Source organism: Trichosurus vulpecula, chromosome 5 (genome assembly GCF_011100635.1).
Source record: "Trichosurus vulpecula isolate mTriVul1 chromosome 5, mTriVul1.pri, whole genome shotgun sequence".
Taxonomy (NCBI): domain Eukaryota; kingdom Metazoa; phylum Chordata; class Mammalia; order Diprotodontia; family Phalangeridae; genus Trichosurus; species Trichosurus vulpecula.
The window spans coordinates 217,564,690-217,591,708 of record NC_050577.1 but is presented as its reverse complement, the minus strand read 5'-3'; the positions used below and the strand labels follow the sequence as shown (position 1 = coordinate 217,591,708).

The 27,019-nt window shown below is 40.6% G+C and overlaps 1 protein-coding gene across 3 annotated transcripts; it reads right to left on the bottom strand.

Moving 5' to 3' along the window:
- Positions 1 to 21,677: 21,677 nt before the first annotated feature.
- On the bottom strand, positions 21,678 to 22,277 carry LOC118850678 (transforming protein RhoA-like). 3 transcript variants are annotated; one of them, XM_036760251.1, is made up of 2 exons: positions 22,104 to 22,277; positions 21,678 to 21,851 (listed from the first exon to the last, which is right to left on the bottom strand). In XM_036760251.1, exons 1-2 carry the CDS (start codon positions 22,257 to 22,259, stop codon positions 21,678 to 21,680), a joined length of 330 nt encoding a protein of 109 aa, XP_036616146.1. In that variant the 5' UTR covers positions 22,260 to 22,277. The 3 variants fall into 3 exon arrangements, with proteins under 3 accessions (XP_036616146.1, XP_036616145.1, XP_036616147.1); XM_036760252.1 differs by lacking the exon at positions 21,678 to 21,851 and adding an exon at positions 21,917 to 21,982; XM_036760250.1 differs by having other exon boundaries at positions 21,678 to 22,277.
- Positions 22,278 to 27,019: the final 4,742 nt, after the last annotated feature.

Genomic DNA, 27,019 nt, shown 5'->3' with positions numbered 1-27,019 from the left:
ATTGTAGTCATCATATTTTATTTCAGTTGGAGATGATGCATTATTAATCCCTGAGAGAAATGGTCCCAGGCAATATTAATTAATTTTAAGAGATAATCAAGAGAAAATTATGAAAAGAGAACTAACAGAAAGAGAATTAACAGCTTGTTAAAGGAGGCACAAAAGAATGCTGAAGAAAATAACATCTTAAAAAACAAGAATTGGCCAACTGGCAAAAGAGGCACTAAAGCTTATTGAAGAAAATAATTCCTTAAAAATCGGACAAGTGGAAAATGATGATACCATGAGACACTAAGGAACAACAAAACAAGTCAAAAGGATAAAAAATAGAAGAAAATATGAAATGTGGGAAAAAAACAACTGATTTGGAAAATAGATTGAGAAGAGATAATTTAAAAATAAATGGACTACCTGAAAGCCATAATCAAAGAAAGAGACTAGATATCATATTTCAAGAATCATCAAGGAAAACTGCCCCAATATCTTAGATCCAGAGGGTAAAATAGAAATTGAAAGAATCTACCTATTACCTCCCAAAAGAGATCCCAAAATGAAAACTCCCAGGAATGTTACAGCTAAATGCAAGAGCTCTCAGATCAAACAGAAAATACTTCAAAGAAACACTTATAATATCATGGAGTCGCAATTAGGATCACAGAAGATTTAATGGCTTCCACATTAAAGAACTGAAAGGCTTGGTATATGATATTCCAGAAAGCAAAGGAGCTAGGATTACAATCAAGAATAACTTACCCAGAAAAACTAAGTGTAATCCTTCAGGGGAAATAGATATTTAATGAAATAGAGGACTTGCAAGCACTCTTGATGAAAAGGACAGAGATGAATAGAAAATTTGACATTTAAACAGAAGACTCAAGAGAAGCAAAAAAGGTAAACATGAAAGAGTAATCATAAGGAACTTAATAAAGTTAAACTGTTTACATTCCTGTATAGGAAGATGATACATGAAATTCCTAAGAACTTTACCATTATTAGGGCAGTTAAAAGGAGGTTAGACAGACAGATGGCATAGGTATGAGTCGATCATATTGGAATAATCTCCCAAAAAATGAATAGATGAGAAAGAGGGATGCACTGGGAGAAGGGAGAAAGGAGAAATAGAATGGGGAGGCATTGAAGAAAGAGCTTTTACAATTGAAGGGGAAATGGGGATGGGGGACAGGCCATGCTTCAACCTCACATCAGAATTGGTTCAAAAATGGAAGAATACATATTTACACACTTAGGTGTGTATAGAAATATAACTTACCCTGTAGGAAAATAGGAGGGGAAGGTAATAAGAGAAAGTGGGGGAAATAATAAAAGGGAGGGCAGGTTAAAGGAGGCAGTGGTTAGAAGCAAAATAAACTTTTGATGAGAATCAGGATAAAGAGACAGACAGACAGAGAGAGAGAGAAAGAGAAAAGAAAATGGGATGGAAGGAAGTGTATGCAGTTAGCCATAGTAACTGTAAATGTGAATGAGATGAGCTCACTCATAAAATGGAAGCAGACAGCAGAATGGATTAGAAACCAGAATCCAACAATGTGTTGTTTACAAGATACACACTTGAACAGAAAGACATATACAGAGTTAAAATAAAGGGCTGGAGCAGAATCTAATATGTTTCAGCAGATGTAAAAAAGGCAGAGATGGCAATCCTGCTCTCAGACAAAGCAAAAACAAAAATAGACCTAATTAAAAAAGTTAAGACAAGGGTAAGGTTGATGGCCTGATATGGCCAAAGAGTGTTGTTCTCTTGACCCGCAGCTTTATAAGAGCTGTAATTAGATACACAAGTCCTTATCATATCCGCTATCTGAAATCTTCATAACACCTTTGTCTGATTAGTCAAATTTCATTATTGTCATTATACAGACAGAGAATCTTAAGTACAGAAATCTCAAATGGCTGTCTTAATCTTTGAAGGGAGATAGTGGAAATTTTCTCCCCATTTCTACCCTCTCCCCCACTCCAAGATGGCATATATTCTGATTGCCCTGTTTCCCAGTCAGCCCTCCCTTCTGCAACCCCACTCCCCCCCATCCCCTTTTCCCTTACTTTCTTGTAGGGCAAGATATATTTCTATGCCCCATTGCCTGTATGTCTGATTTTCTAGTTGCATGTAAAAACTTTTTTTTTGAACATCTGCTTTTAAAACTTTGAGTTCCAAATTCTCTCCCCTCTTCCTTCCCCACCCACCCTCCCTAAGAAGTCAAGCTATTCAACATAGGCCACATGTGTATCATTTTGCAAAACCCTTCCACAATACTCATGTTGTGAAAGATTAACTATATTTTGCTCCTTCCTATCCTATCCCCCTTTATTCAGTTTTCTCTCTTGACCCTGTCCCCTTTCAAAAGTGTTTGCTTTTGATTACTTCCTCCCCCATCTGCCCTCCCTTCTATCATCCCCCCTTTTTTATTCCCTTCCCCTTTCTTTCCTGTGGGGTAAGATACCCATTTGAGTGTGTATGCTATTCCCTCCTCAAGTCAAATCTGATGAGAGCAAGATTCACTCATCCCCCCTCACCTGCCCCCTCTTCCCTTCCAACAGAATTGTTTTTTCTTGCCACTTTTATGTGAGATAATTTACCCCATTCTATCTCTCCCTTTCTCCCTCTCTCAATATATTCCTCTCTCATCCCTTTGATTTTTTTTAGATATCATCCCTTCATATTCAACTTACCCTGTTCCCTCTGTCTACACATGCATACACGTGTGTGTGTGTGTGTGTGTGTGTATGTATATTCCCTTGAGCTACCCTAATACTGAGGCCTCATGAATTATACACATCATCTTACCGTGCAGGAATGTAAACAAAACAGTTCAACGTTAGTAAGTCCCTTATGATTTCTCTTTCTTGTTTACCTTTTCATGCTTCCCTTGATTCTTGTGTTTGAAAGTCAAATTTTCTATTCAGCTCTGGTCTTGTCACTGAGAAAGCTTGAAAATCCTCTATTTTATTGAAAATCCATATTTTGCCTTGGAGCATGATACTCAGTTTTGCTAGGTAGGTGTTTCTTGGTTTTAATCCTAGCTTTATTGACTTCCAAGCCCTTTGATCCCTTAAGGTAGAAGCTGTGAGATCTTGTATTATCATGATTGTGTTTCCACAATACTCAAATTGTTTCTTTCTGGCTACTTACAGTATTTTCTCCTTGATCTGGGAGCTCTGGAATTTGGCGACAATATTCCTAGAAGTTTTCTTTTTGGGATCTTTTTCAGGAGACGATCTGTGGATTCTTTCAATTTCTATTTTACCCTCTGGTTCTAGAATATCAGGGCAGTTCTCCTTGATAATTTCTTGAAAGATGATATCTAGGCTTTTTTTTTTGATCATGGCTTTCAGGTAGTCCAAGAATCTTTAAATTATCTCTCCTGGATCTATTTTCCAGGTCAGTGGTTTTTCCGATGAGATATTTCACATTGTCTTCCATTTTTCCATTCCCTTGGTTCTATTTTATAATATCTTGATTTCTCATAAAGTCACTAGCTTCCACTTTCTCCAATCTAATTTTTAAGGTAGTATTTTCTTTAGTGGTCTTTTGGACCTCCTTTTCCATTTGGCTAATTCTGCCTTTCAAGCCACCCCAGTGGTGGTGGCTGACAGCCCAAACTCCTTTCACTCTGTCCCCGCAGTTTTTTCCCACTAACTTTCTCTATTGTCTTTGGGGTTGAGAAGTCTGGGAACTGCCACAGCTCACTGATTTCAGGGTGCCAAGGCTTGTTCTGCCCAGCTCCTGGTCTGGTTGGTCTGGGCGCACCCATGCTGGCCTCTGACCTCTCCACCCCCAGTACGGTGTGATAGACCTTACCCAGCAACCATCCATGTTGTCCTGGCCTGGAGCCCTGCTTCCCTCTGCTATTTCGTGGGTTCTGCAGTTCTAGAATTCATTCAGAGCCATTTTTTATCAGTGTTTGGAGGGTCCTGGGGGAGAGCTTTGGGCAAGTCCCTGCTTTCCAGCTGCCATCTTGGCTCCGCCCCACTGTTTCATGGCTTTTAAAAATCACTATTGTATTAACTCTGAAGTCAAGAGGCACCCATTGATAGGATGACTATCCTGGTAGCCCCCTCTTCATCTTCTGTTGTAGTTAATGATCACAAGAAAATATTTCTGTCTTTAACAGGAAAAAAAACATTTTTGTAGCAAATTTTAGGATAAAGGTCTTATATCCAAGAGACAGAAGAAATTGATTCAAATTTATAATTCTAAGAACAATTTCCCAATAGATAAATGGTCAAAAAAAGTAAAGAAGTAGTTTTCTAAGGAAGAAACCCTAGCTATCAATAACCATATTTTAAAAATACTCCAAATCATTAATAATTACAGAAATTCAAATTAAAATAACTCTAAGGTTCTACCTTATACCCATCAGACTGGCAAAGATGTCAGAAAAAGGAAAATAACAAAATGTTTAAGGGCTGTGGGAAAATAGGTATATTGGTGCACAATTGGTGGAATTGTGAATTGGTATTGCCTTTCTAGAAAGCCATTTGGAATTATGCTCCCCGAATTACTAAAGTGTTCATACTCGTTGTTCCAGGTATGTCCCCAAAGAGTTTAGAGAAAGAAAAAAAGGACCCAAAAGTATAAAACATTTAAAGCAGCTCTTTTCATAGAAGTCAAAAATTGGAAACTAAAGGGATATGCTCCTATTTGGGAATGGATCAACAAATTATGGTATGTGCACGTAATGGAATATGATTGTGTCATAAGAAATGACAAAATAGTTTCAGAAGAAATTGGGAAAATCTTAATGAACTGTTGTAAAGTAAGCAGAATTAGAAGAACAATTTATTTGACAACAACATTATAGAGAAAAACAATTTTGAAAGACTTCAGAACTTTTATAAAGGCAAATAAATCCTGAGTCCAAAAGACTGAAGATGAAACATGTCACCCATCTTTTGACAGAGGGGTGATGGACTCAAATGCTAAAATGTAGGATAAGCCATACATTTTTGGATATAGTCAATGTGAGCATTTGTTTTGCTGGATTATGAATATTTGCTATAAGATATTAAAAAAAATTCCAATCAGGGTTGCAGTGATGGGAGAGATAATACATTCTTATAAAAATACATGAAAACATTTAAGCAAGTAGAAGTAAAACAATAACTTTAAAAACCTGCCTTGAGGATTGGAGAGATTGGTTTTCTTTTTTCACTAGTACTCATTGGACTATTCCATTACTAAGAATAATATGTCTTTAAATATGTTTGCTCCTTCAAAAAGACTTTTGTTTCTTTTTTGTAAAGTTTCCTTTCTATTTTTATGAACTTGGAAAACACTAATAAACATGATCATTCTATTTAATAAAGAGCAGAAAAATACTGTATATGAAACTTTGAAACTTCACAAGGTACAGCTTGTTTTATTGTTTAATATTTCGCTTTTAATATGGCAGCTCCAGCACTGCCCTGCTTGTCTATGTTCCCTTCTGAATTCAATGCTTTTGTTTCTCCACCATCAGTCATAGAGTGAGGGCCGGGGTGAGTGTGGAGTGGAGGGAACTGAACTGAGCTTTGAAGAGAAAAAAAGATTCTGAGAGGTAGAGATGAGGAGGAGATCCATTATAGTTATGGTTTGGGAGTTATTTGTGCAGAGGTGATGATTGAGCCAGAAAGTGAGAAAAACATATCCGTGACAGAGCCCTGGGGAACACCATGCTAAAAAGGCAGGAGATGGATGCCAATCCAACAGAGATAGGCTGCAGGAGAGTGGAGCATTAAGAGTGTCATGGAATCAAAGGGGAAAAAAGAATTCACGTGGAGAGGGTGTTCAACAGTGTCAAAAGCTGCAGTGAGATCAAGGAAGATGAGGAGTTAGAAAAGCTAAAGGATTTTAACACTTAGAAGATCTAAATGATAGGATGATAGCCTTGATGGAAGGTTTTCGAAGGGTAAAAAAGACCTGAGCTTGTTTCTAAGTAGCAAAGGAGTCAATAGGTATTTTGCATTCCTGTCAATCACTTTTTTCTAAAGCCTAATCAAAGGCTGCTTCGCTTGTTGGCCATGGCAGAAGGATAAGCTGACAGATGGAATTATTGGCAGAAGGTCCAGGGACTTCTGGGGTGGTATAGTGCTTCAAGGGATTGTGTGGAGGGGGCTGAGACAGTGGAGAAAGGGCAAGCTCCTGGAGGAAACAGTAAAGGATGGGACCTAGAACACAGGTAGAGGGGTTAGCTCAAGGAAGGAGAAGGGTTGCTTCAACATGAGACTAGAGAAAAGGATGAGAAACATAGGTAAAGATGTTTAGAAGTGCTGAGGTTTGGAGGAGGGAACATAAAGGAACTCATGAGGGATTATTCCAATTTGCTTAGTAAAGCAAGTGTTATGGTCATGCACTGAGAGAGGGAGATGGGAGCAGCAACGGAGGCTGGAAGAGGAAACAGCAAGATGGACAAAAAGACGACATCCGCCAATGAAAGATTAGTTGATTTTAGACAACATGAATTTTTGGTGGACTCTGCTGCTAAAATCGCAAGATTTCTTTCAGTGACGTTGAATGGTTCAGAGATAGGCATAGAAAAAGCAGATAGATGGTAGGAGTGACCCAGGATTGTGGCAGGGTGAGTAGCATATGGACAATGGACTATGGAATTCAAGGGTGGAACAATGGCTTATTAAACTGGTTAATTTTGGAGTCAAGTCTAAAAATCTCACCTTCTACAGGAAGCCTTTCTTGAGCCTCTTGTGCCTTCCCTCTGAGGAATATTTCTAATTTATCCTGTATATTGCTAGTTTGTACATAGTTTAGATTGCTGCCTCTCCCATTAGACCATGAGTTCCCTGAAAGCAGAGACTACTGCTTGCTTTTCTTTGTATCCCCAGTACTTAGCATGGTGCCTGGCATATAGTAGGTGCTTAATAAATGTTTATTGAATGAGTGACTAGACTAGGAGGAGAGATGGGGAACTGAAGGTTGCAGGAAGGATGAAAAGGTTCAGGAGGATTTAAGCAATGGGAGAGAGGTGTAAGGAAAAGTTGTGATAAGAGGAGAAATTTCAAAAGTCAAGATCATGGAGGGAGAATATTGTTTTGCAAGTAGTAATGTCTATCCATCCCTGTGGATAATTGAAGTAAGAGATGTAGGTCATGAGGTGGTTCATAAACTGGGCATCCAGAATGTTCAATGGGTCATTGATGTATATATTGTTGTCACTAAGGAAAAGGGAAGGGGTTGTGGTGGAAAGTAAAGCTATGTTAGGTACGAATTTGTGGAAAAAGGACAGAGTAGTCTGGATTGGTAGATGGCAGACCCAACCATCTGGATAGTGATATCATTTGAACGTCACTATATGACGTTCAAATAAATAACGTTCGAAAGAGGAAAGGTTTCTCAGTGCTAATGATGGAGTAAAGAAAGCTCTGGAAGTATCAGCGGGGACCAAAGAGTGTGGTGATTCCTGCTTCTAGACTCATGTGTCTGGTGGCATAATAGGAGTAGCCACCTGTGAAAAGGGTGGCATGGGACCCTATGTCTTCAGGAGAAAGGTTTCTGGGAGCAATAAAAGATGGAAAAGAACTAGAATGAAGTGAAGTTTGTTAAAAGATACAGCAGAAGTTCCAGAGGGCACAGTGGAAGTAGAGGGCCTAGGTGGAAAGACTGCAGGACGGAGGACTAAGGACAAGGATAAGCCTGTGGGGAGAGGAAGCCCAGAAAAGAGGTAGTTTTTTTATTTTGGTTTTGGTTTTTTGCCTAGGCAACTATCAATCAGGGATTAACTAAAAGGGAGTTAGGATTTTGCTAGCTATGGGCCAGGGGAAGTACTAAGTATGGAGAAGTCTGCAGACTAGCTAGGCCTCTATTCTAACTGGACTGTTCATCTTGAGGTACCTCTTGCCAATGGTATTTTCCAAGTGGCATCCCCATGGTGGACTGGAATTGGGCATAGGAGAGACTTTGCCAGAGGCAGCCAGAGAAGTGTTCTGAAGGACAACTTGACCGTTGCTGTTTCTGCAGTTTCCAACTCCAGAGAAAACTTCCTCAGTTGATTGGGGTTGGATAAATTAAATAGTTTTAAAGGCAACAGATAAATGACATAGGAGGCAGACAGTTGGTCTGTTAGGATTGCATCTCCCAGTAAGTAGTGTTTCAGCAGTTCATGAATGCTAAATGTGGAGAAAAGAAGATTCACCCGAGCAAGAAGTAGAGAAAGAATGTAAGTGCTTTAAGAAAAGGGATTGTTTTATTCTTGGTATTTCTGTCTCCTGTGCCCAGCAAGGTGCGTGGAACATAGTAGGTGCTTAGTGTCTACTGGTTGATTGATACAGATATGACTCTGTACTGCAGTAAGCTGGAACATTAGTACGTGTCCAAGAAAGCCCTTGTCTCTTTAGTGTGCTCTGATGAAAGTAGAAATTCTGTTGTGTTTGAAATCTTTTAGCTATGGGGCTATTTGGAAAAGTGAGTGGTCAAAGACTGCATGAAAGAAAGAACTGACCCTCTAAATCTTGAGGAAATGATCATGTCACAAAACTGATGATTTATTTTGTACTTTTTCTAAAAAAGAATGATACTGGTTACAATTCCTCTAAAAATAATAATAGCTATTGTTTTTTTGTTTGTTTTTTTTTCCAAGGAAAAAGAAAGGAAAAAGTTTATTAAGGATTTGCCATAATGGGTTGTCTTAAGAAATCTTACCATTTGTGATGCTTGTTTTCACAAGCGGGCCAGATTCAATCTGAGATAGATTGAATCTTAGCGCCTTCATGGAGGCAAGATGAAATTTATATACAGAAAGATTGTGGGAGGGATTGAGGGGTGGTCAAGCAGTCTGGGGTGACTAGAGGAGGGGTTTAGGGAGAGTCTTGAGGAGGAGTCTAAGGAGGATCTTGATGGGACTGGGGTGACTAGAGGTCAGGACTCCAGGAAACAAGAGAATGGGATTTTCATAGGATTAAGGGTGGGAAGCATCTGGACAATAGAGGGCTAGGCTAGGTAGAGATTTGGGCCTAGATAATGAAAGGCTTATGGCCTCAGGTGGGGCCAGATCTAGTGGGAAGATTCAAGGAGAGTTCAAGGGGGTTCCCAGAGACTGTACGCTCATCATTCCCTCCTCAAACAAATGGGACCCAAATTCTTTTGGGGTCAGGGATGAAGGTCTCAACTTCTGAAATTGCTTCCTGCTGGGAAGGGGTGTAGAGCTCTCCCTGCCTCGATGGATCCAGTTCAAGGGGTACATAGTCTGAGCAGTCATCTGGAAGTTGATGGGTGGGGCCTTCAGCCTCAATTTTATTTTGCCCAGGGCTCAGTAAGAGAGGTGGAGAAAGTGGGAGCATTGCCAAGCTGTTGTACCAGAAGCGAGCGAGACACACCACAGAGGATAAGTTTTAAGTGGAGAATTTATTAGCCAGCGGCCATTGGGGCACTGCACCACAAATCAATGGCCATGTGTTGGGGTGATGGCTTGGCTTATATAGGATATGTGGGGGTACAGGGCAGGGAAACAGGAACAAAGGTCCTGGCTGATCAAAAGATTTCAGTCAAGTTATCATACTAGTGGGATAATCTCATTTACATTCCTTGGTGGAGTCACGAAGCCCCAGGGATATCTGCTAGAAAGGGTCTGCCAGGTTATCCTTCAGTGGGATGGTCCTATCTATTGGCATTCCTTGGTGGAGTCATGGAGTCCCAGGGGGTTTGCTAAATGCCAAAGATATCTGAGTCCATTCTTTCTGGGGGTGCTTGTCAGTAGCTAGGGGTTACTCAGGGGTTCCTAATTTTCCTTGTATTACATTCCCCACTTTTTTTTTCATGAGGGGTTTCAAATCCTTGAAAAATGAACGACCTGATGGGGCATAGCAATAAAATTAGGAGGCCAACCAAATGCTAAGCAGGGGTGACAATAAAAGGAATGCTAGGTCGTTGGCCCCAGGGGAAGGCCAGACCTAGTTGGAAGACTCAAGGAGAGTCCAAGGAGCCTCCCCGGGTACTGCATTCCAGAAATTTTAAGAAATGGTATAAAATGTTCCACATTTCCGCCTTTTTGGTCAAAGGCAAACTGAAAGTTTCACCTAAAGACCAATTAATGGTATGGAAAAAAAAACTCTATCTTCCACAGGGGTGAAGTTCTAAAATCCCTATCTAGGTGGAGTCAGGTTTTCCCTTTTCTGTATTTGGACATCCCCAGGGATGGGCAGAAATTGTAAACTAATTGTAAGTAAGCAGAGGGAACATAATAAAAATTCAAGAAAACAGTCTTGAGAACACAAGGACTCAGAAGGGAAAAAAAGCAGGTCTTTGCTCAGGTTCTGGTTCCAGATCCTGTGAGAAAGCCATCCGCATCCGGTGCTGTCCCTCTCAGGCTCTTGGAACTGCAGGGCAAGGTCTCCTATAGGCCCAGATGTCCACTCCTCACACGGGGTTCCCAGAACACATGTAATTTGATGATTAAGAAAAGAAACACAACATAGGTCCCAGCCACGCAGGGCTAAGTTCAAACAGATATAAGAAGTAGTTCAGTATCCCAGCCACACAGGGCTGAGTCCAAACAATTACAATAAAGTTTTCCCATAATTCACAAACTGCACAATTACATTGGGTCAGGTACAGACCAATTACTTAGATGACTCACAATAGAGGGGGAGATTTGCATGTCACATGTTTTACATTCATAAATTGGATAACAAGAAAACTTAAACCTGAACCATACAAAGTAATGCAATCATTATTAACAATCATATATAACATAAACTTTTAGCCATGCCATGTCTGTTTGATGGCATTTACAAATAGTCCACAAACCATTCTTAACAAAGCTAAAAAATGTTTCTGATTCAATTCCAGCAATTAATTGCACATTTTGTATACAAAGTAACTTTAAATTACGGTCACAATGTTCATTTAAAGCAGTATTTTAAAATCCCAGATGCCTGATAGTAGTTATCTGCTCCCTTGATAGTAAAAGAGAGTTCTGCTTCTCTGGTTCAGATATAGAAATTCTCAGACAATTTTAACTTACTATAACTTACAGATACTTTACAAAGGAGATATATTTTCACTTGTACCACTATCTTATACAATTTTCTTGTGTTAGCATCCAAATTTAAGATCTTATTACCAAAACACATTTATCAGCTCGAATTTCCAGAACTGATAAATTTTTAGAGCCAATCATACACATCTGTACATAATTCTTAGGGGAATCAATCTGATCCTATTGCCTTTTTCAAAATTCGCTATCCCTTCCTTTTATTAGACATTGATCACATTACATCTTTGCCTTATTTGCTTTGCCTAATCATTTTCCCCTTTTGGAGGATGTTATCCCTATATTATTTCAATGTTTTATTTGGTCATGAACATAAGTTAAAATTGTAAGCTATTCATACCTGTATCCTATTATAATAACTCAGAAATATTTCAATATTCATCTATCTATTACCTAACAGACTTAGCATAGTGCTTACAGAACTTCTTGATAATATAAATTTGTTATGAAAGAAACAAGGGACAATGTCATATATCTTAACAGAAGGAAAGAACTTCCTTAGCTCTGTTTGATTCCAGGCATGAGTCATATCTGATAGCTAATCTTATAGTCACCAGGTGCTGAAAGCAGGGCTTAGGAGTAACCAGGTGGGGACTTTCCATTTCAGAAAGGAAATAGCAGAGTTGGGAAATAAAGTCAGGAAGATCCTACCTAGGCTGTGTCCAAGGTCATCTTCAAGACTTTTCCCAGGCACAGACCTTTCGAGTTCTCAGCTTGCAATGCCTGCCATGCTATTACTGCCTTCATGTGACCTAGTCCTGTAATCAGAGCTTAAGACAATATTAAATTGTAGTCCCATAAAATCTTAAATAGCAAAATAAATATCCTTCAGATAAGACTGCCCAAATTTTATTGAGCTAATAATTATCACATCAAGCCACATAACTTTTCCATCTTCTAAATACTTCCTCACACTCATCTCCAACTTACTTTGACCATCTGAAACTATCATTCTTGGGACAGGAGAGGCTTAGCTAACTCCCATTTGTCCCCAAACTTTCTTATCTGCCTTTCCTATTTTCCCTCAACCTTAATTTACCTTTCCAAATCTTTCAAACCCATTACTCAGTCTTCTTTACATTTCAACCATAAGACAAAACAACTCATAAGTTAGTACTTTCATTGTCATAACTGTGTATACCGGAATCCCATTCCAGCTTCTTAAACACACAAAGACACAAAAAAGGGGATTTGTTTTTCGTGATAACTCATTCTAAAAGAAGGGAACACTTATTAAAAAGATCTGCCATCTCATCTCCCCCTAAGGGTGGGTTCTTCTCCATCAGATGGCAGACTTCACTAATTAAACTACCAGGCCAAACCCATCTCAAGTCTTAGTCTAATCTTATCAGTTTTTTTAAGAAGCCAGGTTGGAGGCTTCTTGACCCCTACCATCCTCTTATTGCTGCCCCTCCCCTTTCCTTCCCTTCTGACAGGTAGGCTAAGGTGAAATTCTTTTCTCCTTATCTAAACTAAGGGCAGGGAGGAGTAAGGAATTCAGACTGTCCTTTCGAACCTTCTTACTCAAAAAAAAAAACTTTTAATAAGACATTGAATGGGCCTTCAACCTCCCCCTCAAGGCTTCTATAGATAAGCATTAATTCTAATAATTCTAATAAGGTTCTCACCCAGAAACTCCGAAAACTCACAATAGGTTTGAACTGCAACCAATTAGCTTACAGGTGGAAATTCAGCAGGCCTTCTAAAATTATACAAAAAGATTTTACAGAACATTTTTTCAAAAGTATTTTCCCTTCTTAAAGCAAAATAACCTCTAAACATTTGGATTCATTCACAAATTAGTCCATAAACCTCCAGATTAACATACATAAATACATCTTTAGATGATACGGGCTTGAAAATCATACCCCTATATTTTTCAAGGTATCATAACAACTCAATTCTTTGTTATTACAGAATTTCTAGATATCACAAAATCCTTAAGTCAAAAAGATGTTGTAATGGACCCAATTAAATTAGCTTTTATTACAATAACAAAGTTTACTAGGACTTTTAAAAGCTTTGTCTATAGGAATCCCTCTACCCTGAAAACTTTCACAAGATTGAATATCTAAACGTCCTTGGTTCAGTTAACAACCTCAATTTCTTAATTAAGTACAATTCTTAATCTAACAACATCCAGATTGTAAGAGAAATTATTCTCTAACAGCACAGGTAATGCGATGTTAACCAATTTGTATATAATAACAAACTTAGAAATAAGTACACCACAAGCAATTATCATGTATTTAAAACTTGAAACAGATTCCAATTAATTACCAATCTAGTGATCATAACTGAGTTGGGTAAGCAAATCGAATCTGATTCATAACCACTAGTGGTAACATTTTAATTTCTAAGGCCCAATACTCTCTGCATTGAAAAAGAAAAGGTTACTGTTTATAAAACCACATTTTAACAAAATGGTTGATTTATAACAAGAACAATTTCAACTGAACTTCCAGACAAAACTTGGAGGTAATAAATTCTTAGGTTACAGCAATTGTCCAACTTCTTAACCTAATGCAACTCTAACAAAATACTTTTATATTACAGAAATGTAACGATGCCCTAAACATTATTGTGTATGTAAAATTTGAACCACTCATTTCAGGCTAGGTAGATACATTTCTAAACCAAATATGATAGTTTAAAATTACCAACTTTTCATCACATCCTTTAAAAGCATCCAATTCACATATATCAAACTCAAATTAAAATACAGTATAATTTTAGAAATACAGAAACAATAAATTTCAGATGACATCAATTGCATTTCCAGATACAATATAGGAATTGTTGGTCTTATTACTTCTGATATTATATATTAACGCATTAATATATAAATACATGTATCACATATATTAATACATTAACATCCCAAATACACTTTATTTAGCTGTATATTCTTCAGCACCACTACCTCTGGCCCAGGTATTAGAACTTTTGCCTGGCCATGAATGAACTTATGAAGGAAAGAGAAACTTAATTTGCACCCACTTTTTCCAAGCTTCATCTTATACAAAAATGCCTAAAGGATTTTTTTTCTGGACTCCCAAGGAAGATAAGGTCCTTAAGAGCAGGAAAAAATCCCTTTTAGTTTTCTAAGGGCTCCTCCCTAGGTGGGGCCTGGCAGCCCCTTGAGGGCAAGGAGCCTACCCTTCCAAGCACTAACTAACCAGCCCTATTTCTTTACAACTTTCTTTTAGCTTCAACTCTGATAATCCTTCGATGTGGAGGGTGGGGGAAGGGTGTGGCCAGGAGCACATGGCAGCCAAGAGGAGCACATGGACTCCTGACTAGACAGGTAGTCTCAAGCTGCTATTCTACAACCCCCCTAAATTCCTTATGCAGGTTTTCTATCTCTCTCTTTCACAAATTTACCTTTAAACTTTACCACAAGGACTGGCTACAAAGGTACCCAGGGCCACAGGACTGACTGTCAGTCTGTGAATTTCTGTCCCTCTCCTCCTATTGCCCGGTGGGGAGGGCGATTTAAGTTTTTCCCTACAGTTCTCCTGCATTCTCTTCTAATCTGATCTGGGAGGAGAAGAGTTTGATTTAACTGCTCTAACCTTTACTGCAGCCCTAGTGAAAAGATCTCAATGATTGTAATTCAAGTAAACTTCACCCCCTTGCTCACTCCCAAAAACCTCTTTTGTACTTGAATCTAAGGGAATCAGGGACTAAGACAAAGACTTTAGCCAGAAGGCATTCATTGGGAGGAGGTGTTTTAGCAAGAGTGAGCCCCTGGAATAACTTTACAATTTCAGGAGTTCTTTCTTCCCAAATTCAACTAACCAATTTCCAAACTTTTTAACAATTTAAAACCCAGAATTTGCCAAAATTTTAACCCTTTTTCCGTTGTGATTCCAGGTCGACCCCACACATAGAACCACAAGGGAAAAGAGTCTCTGTTTTCCTAGTTGCAGCCTGAAATCTCTGGCTGCCTGTGTTTCAGATTTTTAACAAAACATAGACATTTCACAATTTTGACATAGACACACGAACAGAGACAAACTCAAAATGTAACAAAAAACACAATGTGGATCGAATTGAAGGCTAAGCAGGTCCCCTCTGAAGAAAGAAAGTAAACCAGGTTTCCTCTTTAAGGAAGACACCCCAATCTTCCCACACCCCAACACAAAACAGAAAACCATTAGCATGAGTTAATTGGAGGCTAAACAGGTCCCCTCAGAGGAAAGAAAATAAACCAGGTTTCCTCTTCAAGGAAAACACCCCAATCTTCCCACACCCCAATAGGGAGGGTGGCATCCCAGCCCCCCTAGCTCTGTACCACAACCTCGTCAGGGTTTATCATGATAACAGAGACCCAAATGGCTAGCCCCAAACCAGAAAAACCTTACCTCTAGAGGTCTGAAAACCAGAATTCTCCGTAGGCCGAAAAGGGACAGGTCAGCAAAGAGCCCATTCTCTGAGACTATCACTCCACATCAGAGTCCTAGGAAAAGAAATCCCCAGGAGCCAGCTCTCTGAAGTGAGAGAAGGTGGATCGGGGGCAGAGACTCCCTGTTGAGGTCTGAAATTCTGTGTGTGTCTCCAGGTCGGTAACACGTAATACCGCCTCGTCTCGCTGGGGCCTCCAAAATGTACCAGAAGCGAGCGAGACACACCACAGAGTATAAGTTTTAAGTGGAGAATTTATTAGCCGGCAGCCATTGAGGTACTGCACCACAAATCAATGGCCATGTGTTGGGGCGATGGCTTGGCTTATATAGGATATGTGGGGGTACAGGGCAGGGAAACAGGAACAAAGGTCCTGGCTGATCAAAAGATTCAGTCAGGTTATCGTACTAGTGGGATAATCTCATTTACATTCCATATCTGCTAGAAAGGGTCTGCCAGGTTATCCTTCAGTGGGATGGTCCTATCTATTGGCATTCCTTGGTGGAGTCATGGAGTCCCAGGGGGTTTGCTAAATGCCAAAGATATCTGAGTCCATTCTTTCTGGGGGTGCTTGTCAGTAGCTAGGGGTTACTCAGGGGTTCCTAATTTTCCTTGTATTACAAAGCCCCAGGCTTTCCCCTCCTTCCCAGTCTTGAGAAGACTGGAGGATAGGGTACTGGGAGGCAGCTCTACCACTTTACCAATCTCGGGGACAATCCTTCCTCCAATGTCCTTCCTGGTCACATGCTGAGCACTATCCTGGAGGTGTGGATTCCTCCAGGGGCTTCCTCCAGGGGGGCACCCTAGAGGGGCATTCTTTGGACCAGCAACCCTCCTTGTGGCATTGAAAGCAGATTTCCCCACTCCCCAAGTCACAGGGCTTCCTCCAAGGGGGTGCCCTGGAGGGGTGCTCCTTGGGTCTTTTCCTGGCCATGGCAGCAGCCAAGAATTGAGCACGTTCTCTGTCTCTAGCCCTTTCCCTGCATTCTCTTTCCTCTGCTGCAACCAGGTCTCTGTCATTGAAGACTCCAAAGGCCGTTTCCAGTAATTGGGCCTGAGATTTTTGGAGTCCCATCGCCAATTTCTGCAGTTTCCTCCTAATATCTGGGGCAGACTGATTAATGAAATACATGCTGAGGATTACCACCCCTTCTATAGAACCAGGATCCAAATTTGTATATTTCTTAATAGTTTCTACTGAAGAGGTTAAAGAAAAATGATGATGGTAGGGAACCATATATTTTTAGGGATGCTTGAGACCCCAAACACCAACAGTCCGGGTCCTGCCAAAAGAATTTGACTTAAGCCATCTCCACCAAGGAAAAAGACAAAGTTTATTAAGGATTCACTATAATGGGTTATCTTAAGAAATCCCACCCTTTGTGATGCTTGTTTAAGTGGGCCAGATTGAATCTGAGCTAGATTGAATCTAAGCGCCTTAGTGGAGGCAAGATGGAGATTATATACAGAAAGATTGTGGGAGGGATTGAGGGGTAGTCTTTAGGAGGGGTTTAGGGAGGGTCCTGAGGAGGAGTCCAAGGAGGATCCTGATGAGACTGGGAGAATGGAATTTTCATAGGATTAAGGGTAGGAAGCAGCTGGGTTAGGCCAGGCAGAGATTTGGGCCTAGATGATGAAAGGCTTATGGCCTCAGGGGAAGGCCAGGTCTAGTGGGAAGATTCAAGGAGAGTTCAAGGGTGTTCCCAGAGACTGTACTCCATCAGGTTCCAGGGAGTTCCCAGAGACTGTACCCTCATCATTACTAGCTGATTTTGGAAAAGAGCAGGGTTTTCCTTTTCTCCCTGAGTAATTTCCCTAATTTTTTGAAAATTTATTTGCTCTTGAAATGCTGTTCTTAGGCCTTCTAACAGGCAAATTATCATATGATCTCTTTTTTCCTCTATCCTCACTCTTTTGATAATTCTTTCCTGGGTCACTATTGGGGACAGCAGCTGTACCTGGGGGGTATTTTAGGGGGTCATTGCTAGCCAAAAGATCCCCAAATTTTGGGGCACGTTCCCAGATTCTCCTCTTCTCCTCAATGGTACAGCAGGTAGAGAAGAGGATATGCAAATTGCCCCAAGCAAGCTTGAATTTTAGGAACAGATCCCTAAAACCCTCAGTAAACTTAATGGAATCTTCTGAGTATCGCCCCAGTTTCTCTTTAACCTGAATGAGATCCGAAATGGAGAACAGAACATGGACTCTAACTGTCCCTCCTGTGTGAGGCAGGCATTTCCCTCAGGGGAAAAAGCTGTGAAGGTGCTATGGGAACCAGAGCCTGGGGAGGGAGATCCTGGCTGATCTGTATTAGACTGCAAGGTTGAGGGATCTGACTTGCAAGGGAGATCAGCTGGTACCTGAGAAGGGGTAGGGGTCAGAAGGGGAATTACTGAAGAGACCTTAGAGGGCCTCAGAAAGAGGGGCCAGGGGAGGAAGTACTGCTGTGGGGGCAGGGCCAGAGGCTGGAACCTGAGTAGGGGTTGCCTTGGGGGTAGGGCCCATGGTGGTAGATACTGCAGGGCCTGAAGCAGGGGCAGGCCATGAGGCCAGAACCTGGGTAGGGTTCCCTTCAGGGGAAGGGGCCACAGAGGGAAGCACCTCAACAAAACCCTTGGCTGGGACCTGAGCAGGGGTTGCCAAGTGGGGAGGGGCCATGGGAGGAGATGCATGGTAGGAGACTTGGACTGTGAAGGAGGCAGGAAAAGAGGAGGGTTGGGCTAGAGGAAAAGGGAAGGGAATCAAGGGAAAGAGGGGGTGGCCAAGGAAGGGGAGCACAGAAAACAAGGGTGCTCTGGGAAGGTTGGGGAGGAGGAGGAGCTGGGGCCGAAGCCCTGCAAGCCATAAGAATGGGGTTATCCAAAATGTCCTGTTGACCCCCATTGACCCTTTGTTGGGTGGCTCTAGCTATAAGCATCTTACAACCTTTTCTGAGAACAGGGTTCCAAGAGAGCTTGATGAAGGCCATTATGTAGGAAATTTCTCTCCATTTTCCTTCTCGCTGGCAGTACAACTCTAGCTGCAAAAGAGTATTATATTGTAAAGTCCCTGCAGTGGGCCCTGATTCGTGGCCTTCTAGGTGATACTGAGGCCAAACGGCATTGCAAAAGAACACCTGCTTTTTCTTTTTAAGTTGTTTAGAGAAACTAAATTTCTTCCAATTTTGTAAATGATAACCCAAAGGCGAATTTTTGGGGATTGAAGAGGATTGACCCATTATGGGCTTGGGGGGCTGAAAGTCTCTCCCTCCACAAGGAGGATCTGGGAGTAAGACTCAAAAATGAACAAAACAAGTCAGAAAAAAAACCAAACACAATAAAGTACCTTGGGTTTTCCCATTTCCTAATGCTGAGAAAATTGAGAAATTGGGCATGCATTTCCAGATAGGGAGTCTGTCCTTGTCCTCTATGCTTTAGAAGCTGAGCCCAGGTCCATGGCCTTGAACATAACCACTGGACCAAGAACTTGAGAGTTTCAGGCTGAATACAGACAGCCTCACAGCTGTCTGACCTACTGGGACCTGGGAAGTCAGGCCTGAAAAGCAACTCCAAAGTGCTTGGAGGGTGGAAAGGGGATAGGGAGAGGGAGAGGCTTACATACCTTCCAGTTTTGTCTGGAGAAGAACTGGAGATTAGAGTATTCCTGGTCTCAGGGAACCAAAAATGATGAGGTTAAAGAAAAATGATGATGGTATGGAGCCATGGGTTTTTAGAGGTGCTCGAGACCCCAAAATACCAACACTCTGGGTCCTGCCCAAAGAACTCGACTCAAGCCTTCTCAGCCAAGGAAAAAGACAAAGTTTATTAAGGATTCGCCGTAATGGGTTCTCTTAAGAAATTTTTACCATTTGTGATGCTTGTTTTCACAAGAGGGCCAGATTCACTCTGAGCTAGATTGAATCTGAGCCAACAGCTATTGTTTTTAAAATGCTTTAAAGTTTATAAAGTGCTTCACGCACTGCCTCATTTGATCCTCACAACTGTCATTCTGTAAGGTGGGTGCTATTACTAGTCCCATTTTATAATGGAGGAAACCGAGACTCAGAGAGCCTATCTAGGTTCTATCTATGATCTATCCAGCGTCACTAGTAAGGGTCTCAGGAAAAATCTGAACTTAAAATCTTTTGAACTTCAAGTCCAATGCTCTATCCTCTGTGCCCCCTAGATGCCCAATTACTCCAACTGCTTTTTAAAAAAAAATTTTGGGGGGGGGGGCGCAGCGAAGTGGAGCAATGAGTAGAGCACTGGCCTTGGAGTCAGGAGGACCTGAGTTCAAATGCAGCCTCAGACACTTGACATATGTACTAGCTGTGTGACTTTGGGCAAGTCACTTAACCCCAATTTTTTTCATATGATACTACTCCTTCTTTTCCTTCCCCTTCTGCTCATCCCCAATTGAGAAAACAAGAAAAATAAAACCCTTGGAACAAACATGCGCAGTCAAGGAATTGCCAGACTGGTGATGTTCTCAATCTACCCTTCTTGGTTTGATTTGTTTAAAACTAACAGCTACCTTAATCTGCCCTCCATTCTTACTCCTCTTTCCCAGCAGCCTAGCCTCTCATTTCGGTTCCTGTGTATTATGTGTATCTGGCAATATTCTATCCCAGAATGCTCTTCCTATCTTCCTATGCTGACATGAGTGGGAAATAAGACTCATTGGGATTTTTTCTTGAATTTCCTGATCAGAACTTAGTCTGGTATGGTTGTTTGTTTGAGCTCTTTGTGGAGAAGTTGTATCGGAGATCTTGGCTATATTTTCTGGTACTCCACCATCTTGGTTCTACCCCCAAAGTGGGCAATTGCTTTCTTGCAAGGAAACAAAACAAGACTTTGCCTTTGATTTGCCACTGATTGCTATGTGATCCTAGAATGAATGCGAGACAGAGGATGGTGCTGTTCATGCACCAAATATCACTGAAAGAGCCAGATTTTTGTATACCTCTGAGGGGAAGGTAATGGTTTGCTAAGAGAATTGTGGATATAGCTCTTTTTGGTCAACAAGGCATCATATGTTGTTAAAACATACAAATGAGGCTTCTACTTGAAGGCAACCATGTTCACATTCCACAGCTTTGCTCTGGTCCAAGAAAGAATTGAGACAGGGAAATATTGCATCTAAGGCAGGCAGAATTTCTCTTTTTTTATTTTTAGAAAACTGCCTTAATTCTATTAGTAGTTGGGAAAAAAAGCAACTGATACAGAATAAAGTTCAGTCCACTGGAGAGGAATGAGAAGTTCCAAGGGGGGACTTTGGCCACCAACAAAGAGAATGGGTAGCAAGCTCCCCCAGAAGATTAAGGGGAGGCACCATTGCAAGAGTAAGAAATAAAGAAGCATTTTATAGACCAAGATGCTACAACTTGAGTTCAGACCAATCACTGAACCATAGCATTGCCTTGGGGTGGAACCAATTCTCCATTCACTGACCCCAGCTCCAGGAAACAGGATTGGACACTGGTCTATGTCGTGCACAAAAGGAACTGCTGTCATTCACTGGAGAAAATGACAAAAAGGGATTTCAAATGTTTTTCCATCTGACTTTATGTTCAAATGTACTTTCTTAAAAAAAAAAAAACAACAGAGAACTTCTGTAGAGATAACAAATGTTGGTATTAGGAAATCCAATTATACCAAAAATACTACATGTAAACTGGGGTAGATATATTTATTTTTTGGTAACATACATTAAGTGGCAATAATTACACAGTAACTCTAAGGTAACTAACACGAAACGACAGAACTGTGGCTTTGCCACAGCTGTATGGGGATGTGCCATCTCTGACTGGGTCCCATTTTCAAACAATTGAATAATACCCCAGAGCTTTACCAATAAAAAGCCTTATAAGAAGTCCTGCTCTGAAATGACTTTGTATTTATTCCCCAGAGGGCCCTGAAGTTGACATCAACAGGGCAGGTTAGGTATAAAAGGTCAGGTATAAAAGTAGTTAAAGCCCAATTCACAAAATTATCTCTTTGTAGAAAGAAGCAAGATGTTAAGAATTCCCTTGAATTAGTGCCAGATATGATGGTTGGGAGAATGAAGGTTATTAAGAGTAATGTCAGGGGGACTCTGGTGTGCACAGACTTGTTGGACACAGACTGTCATTAAACAATCACGGTTGGCTTCTAAATACCGGCAGCGAGATGATTTCTGATTTGTAAATTTCTTAAATTATAGATAAATGAAAAAGGCCAGTAATCATACACTAAGATTAATAAACAGCACTTCAAAAATTAACCGAGTTAGGACTTGGGCTTTCCACTGTGCTTACAAGACAAGGCACCCGGATTTTTTCTTTCCATGTCTGGCTTGCAAAGCCACTCTTGTGGCCATTTCAAAAACCTCCCTCACACCGTCTTTGGTCTTTGCTGAACACTCCATGTAACAAAATGCACCAATCCGATTTGCCATATCTCTGCCTTCTTCAGGTTTCACTGGCTCCTGCTTCATCTCGGCCAGCTTTCGTCTCCTGTGCTCATCATTTCGAAGATCCTTCTTGTTCCCAATCAAGATAATGGGCACGCTGGGACAGAAATGCTTCGCCTCCGGGGTCCACTTCTCTCGGATGCTTCCTAACTTATCAGGGCGATCGACGGAAAAACACATAAGTATAACATCGGTATCTGGATAGGAAAGAGGTCTAAGGCGATCATAATCTTCTTGACCAGCTGTGTCCCACAAAGCCAACTCCACCTGTTTTCCATCCACATTAATATCTGCTACATAATTTTCAAACACTGTGGGCACATAAACTTTGGGGAATTGGTCTTTGCTAAATACAATCAGCAAGCATGTCTTCCCACATGCACCATCACCAATTATAACCAACTTTTTTCGGATGGCGGCCATAACTCAGGGGGTTCTCGAGTCCCTGCTCCACGAGCCGCGCGTTCTAGGACTCAGCAGTTTCTCCAGAAGAAACCGGCGGGCAGGCGGGCGGGGAGCGGGAGCGCGGGTGGGTAGGGAGAGTGGCAGCCGCAGGCAGAATTTCCAAATAGCCCTAGGTAAAGTTTTGGTCACATTTTCAAACTGTAAATTTATATACTTCAATACAAGCAGTGCACACAGGTGCACACAGGTGCACACAGGAGGAAGGCTTAGTGTATTTCCTAATAGCTGTATACTTTATAAATTCCACGTGGACATTTTCTCTTTCTTTTTCTTTTCCCCCATTCTGATCTGTCATTTACACCAGAATTACAGTTTGTAAGTGACAAAATATTTATCAAAAACCTGTCCCTGATTTAAAAAAAAAGTTTTCTTTTGAACAAATTGGGCATGTTCTTTTTATTTTTCCAATATTCTAAAACTGCGTTGTCATTCATCGCTGGGCCAGAAACAATTTTAATTAGTTGTTATATGGGCTCTGGCTGGCCTGGTGCAGACTGACAGCTCAGATAGGCAGTGACAGGAGGCAGAGAAATGCTGAAGGTCTTTGGATTCTTCCTCCATAGCCTTTCCACTACTTCAATACCAGAAGGTCCAAGGCAGCAGCCTGAAAAATGCAGTATCCATTGTTGCTATGGCAACGTCCCAACCACATCAGACACTACTGAATTCTCAGATTGCTGCTTAGGTTTCTCCGACCCACTTTGTAAGCAGCCTGCAGGGATGGGAGAGGGTGAGAGGGCTGAATGAGGAGCAGGGCTATCTGCATGGAGCGGAGCATTCCTAAGTGAGGAAACACCTTCAGTTGCCTCTTGTGTGGCAATGGCCTTGAGAAATCAACTTTATTTTCTCTTTCTCAATTATAACATTTCATACCAGCTGTTTAGATGCAGCTTCTCCCAAAGCAAAATAGAGCTAAGAATCATAATACAGGATTACTTTTAAATTTTTTTTTGTGGAAATGTATGCACCTTAAAATGGGAGCCTTAGAATTCCTAATCATCTAATGATGGTTCACATATAGTCAGTCCAATGATGATTATAATCTAGAATCATTCAACAAAAACACAGCGTGTTATGCTACATGTGGGGCCTCAGGCTAGTACATTTAACCTCGCTGGGTCTCAATTTCCTCATCTGTAAAATGAAGGGATTGGACTACATGGCCTCTTAAGATTTCTTCAACCTCTAACTCTATAGTTCTATGAATATATCATACATAACAATTATGCTAGAATAAGGAGCCATTAGATTGATACTTAATCACCAACTTTAGCACTTACAGCTAGATGGATTAGGAGTCTAGAGACCTAGGTTCTAGTCTGGGCTCTGTCAATGACCTAAGCCAACTCACTTCATTTCTCTGGGGTTCGTTTTCTTCATCTGTAAAATGAGGTAGGGAAGATGGCATCTTTAAAGTCCCTTTCAGCTCTTATAATAATATGACTCTGAGATTCATGATATAACTTCGGATTTTTTTTCTTAATTTCTCTATAAGTACATATTTGACATGGCAACATATTTGACATGACTTAAGAGGTATTTGCAAAATGCTTGATGTTCCTTGAAGAGGAGGAAACTCAAAAAAAGAAATGGTACTGTGTCTTGGATTGATGTGATCACTTGGAGGAAATCACATATTATGGCTAATAGGTTGGGATTTTGTCTGCACCTGTGATTTCATTGGTATAGGGGATTTCTTGGTCCACATGGTACCTTCTCCACAGAGTCAGATCGGTGATTTGTCTTAGTCTTAAGAGAGTCACCTGGGGCACTGAAAAGTGAGGTGACTTGCTCCTAGCCACATAGTTACTAGGTAACAGGCAAGGAAGGGCAAAAAGACCTTCCTGACTTGAAGACTGGCCCTCTACCACTATGAAATGGATGCTCTCTTGTAGTTAGTGGTTACTACATCTCATGCAGAGTTCTATAGTTAACACTAAAGTGATAGTGAATATAATTTAATCTTTCTTTAATGATTTAGAGAGCATAGCAGGGCTTGTGACACCTCTGAATCATTAGGAACATGACTGCCTGGTGCTAGTTTGCTCTATTATTGCTTTGAGTTTTCTTGTTTCTTTTTACAGGAATATCATGTGCTCCTGAATCAAAAAATGTGTTAGAAATGTAATCCATTTAAGTGAGGGAATTTCTATTCAAACGAATTTTCCTGTTCCACCTGTTTGGTTATAGACCATGCAGCTTAATGTATCTCAAACTGTGGCCTTATTCCTATTACTTGTGCCATTGTTAGTCATCCTTCAAAAATAACTTCTCTAACTCTCTTCCCACACAACTTATAGGAAAGTCCAGGTGAAACATAGTAATGTGAAAATTTTCCAGCTGGCAAATGAACAGAAAAAGAAATCTCTTCCACAAAAGATGTGACACAATAGATATTATGGGGAAACCCCATGAGAGGTCATCAGATATTGGACTGTTCCTATGATCATCTAATTTCCAGTTTCTTCTTTAAAGTGAAAGAGCTTTTTTTAAAAAAAATTGAAAGTTAAAACATACTCATAAAACAAGTCTGAAGCATCCTTCATGTTATGAGAGGTGGGCAGGAAGTGTGCTCAGGACCAATTAGATGTTATGACTTGATGCTGTTGAATCAAAGTCTGTGACATGGTACTAGGATAAGTGATATAAAGCATTTTAAAATTTTATGTTCAGAGGAAACATCCTAGCTCTGTGACCGCAAAGTGAACCTGCATGGATATGGGCAGTGTATTCTCAGTAGAGGTCTAGAGAGTACCACTGTGCTAAAGTTCCCTCAAGCACTGTGATCAATCAGCTGCTGCATGGGATGCAAAAAGTCATTCTTTGAACCAATCTTTAATCTTTGTTTGAGAAGCATCATCACAACTCAAACAAAATTGCCAAAAGTACTTTTGGGTCTCTAGCTGGCCTACAGTAATTCAGCTTTAAGACTTTGGAGTAATCCACAGCAGTTTTTATAAAAGAGTAAAAAGAGGCTGAGTGACATCATTTAAATGTGGAGAGAGAGAACATTTATATTTAGTGATTTGCTATAGAGATTAAAATGTTGCCAACATATTAAAACTAGTTGCCACATCAGATCTAATGGTGAAGAACTGAGCCAAAAGCCCACAAACCAGTGTGTTCAATAAGCAATGATCAATCCAACAAGCAGTTATTAAGCACCTATGAATTACAAAGCATTGTGCTAGGCTCTGGAGATAAAGCAGAAGGAAAAATAGTCCTTCTTTACAGACCCATCCCATGTCATGCCAGTCATCATTCCTCTCCTCTTTTGGATGCTTATTGCCTATAAAGAAAGCACTCTCTGCCTGAGACCCTGCACATAAATCACTTAACCTCTCTGGGCCTCAGTTTCCTCATCTTTAAAGGAGGGAGTTGGACTATATGGTCTCTAAGGTCTCTTGCAGTTTTATATCTATGATGTTAAAATGATGCTGCCTTGTGGCATCTTTGGACTGTATTGGTAATTCTTATATCACTTCAATGATCATATTTGTCTCTTGATTCTCCAATTAGGCTGTGAGTTTCCTGATGGCACGGTTTTACTTCTCTGCACCCTCCCGGTCCCTAACAGTAAGTAAGCCAACAGCATTAAAAAAAAAATTACTATGTGCTAGGCACTGTATTAAGAGCTGGGGAGTCAGAGCTTTATACAGCATTTTATATTTATATAGATCTTTAATGTGCTACATAGGATCAAATGTAACATAACAGATTTATATGGGACTTTAAGGTTTAGGAAGAGCTTCACATATGCCACCCCATTTGATCAAAGAAAGGCAAAAACATGGTCCCTGCCCTGTAGTTGGTTACATGATGTACAGTTGGATCACTGTGTATGTAGTAAAGTGTAAGACTGGAAAAGTAGTCTTTAAATGCCAAACAGATGGCTTTATATTTGGGCCTGTAAGTAACAGAGAACCACTGGAGCTCACTGAGTAGGTGCTATCATGCTCAAACCTAAGCTTTAGGGATATCTCTTTTACAACTGAGGATGATGGAAGATGACGGAGAACCGAAGCAGAAAGGCTGCTGAATTAGACAGCTACTGCAATAGTCTAGGCTAGGTGAGGAAGAGACTAAAGCTGGGTGACTATATAAGTGGGACAACGGTGGCGTTTCAGTTGAATGAAGAAGGGAAAAGCCGGATTGACAAGGACTTAGAGGAGAGTAAGAAAGGAAGTGAAGGCACCTAATATGCTTTCTCACGGAGTTTAACCAAGGAGAAGAGATATTGGACAAGATATTGGACAATATGGTTAAATTAAGAAAAGGGGAAACTGTTTTTAGGAAGAGTATAGAAGTAAGAAGATAGTAGCAAGGGAGACTGAAGATTAGAGGGAGTAGGGATCTTAATGGGAGCAATCTGATGGACAGGAATCCACATATGCAGAGTAATAAGACGACTTACTTGATGAGGTAGGTAGGGCATGGAGTAACAAGAAATCAAGTTTAAAATGCAAGGCTAATAAATTCAATTGGTGGAATGGTGTTAAATTTTAGCTAGGCAAGGAAGATTAAGTTTATTTGCAGATAATATAATAGGGGACCCTTAAGACTGTAATGCATGATGATTGGTCTTTGTTCAGGCCAGGGCTGCGTCTAAGAATTCTTTAGCCTTCCAACTGCTACCTGCCATGGTAAAGCTACCTCAAAATACCACTGAACTCATTAAAACCAGAATCCCTCAGGCTTTGTGGCAAAGACCACAATCA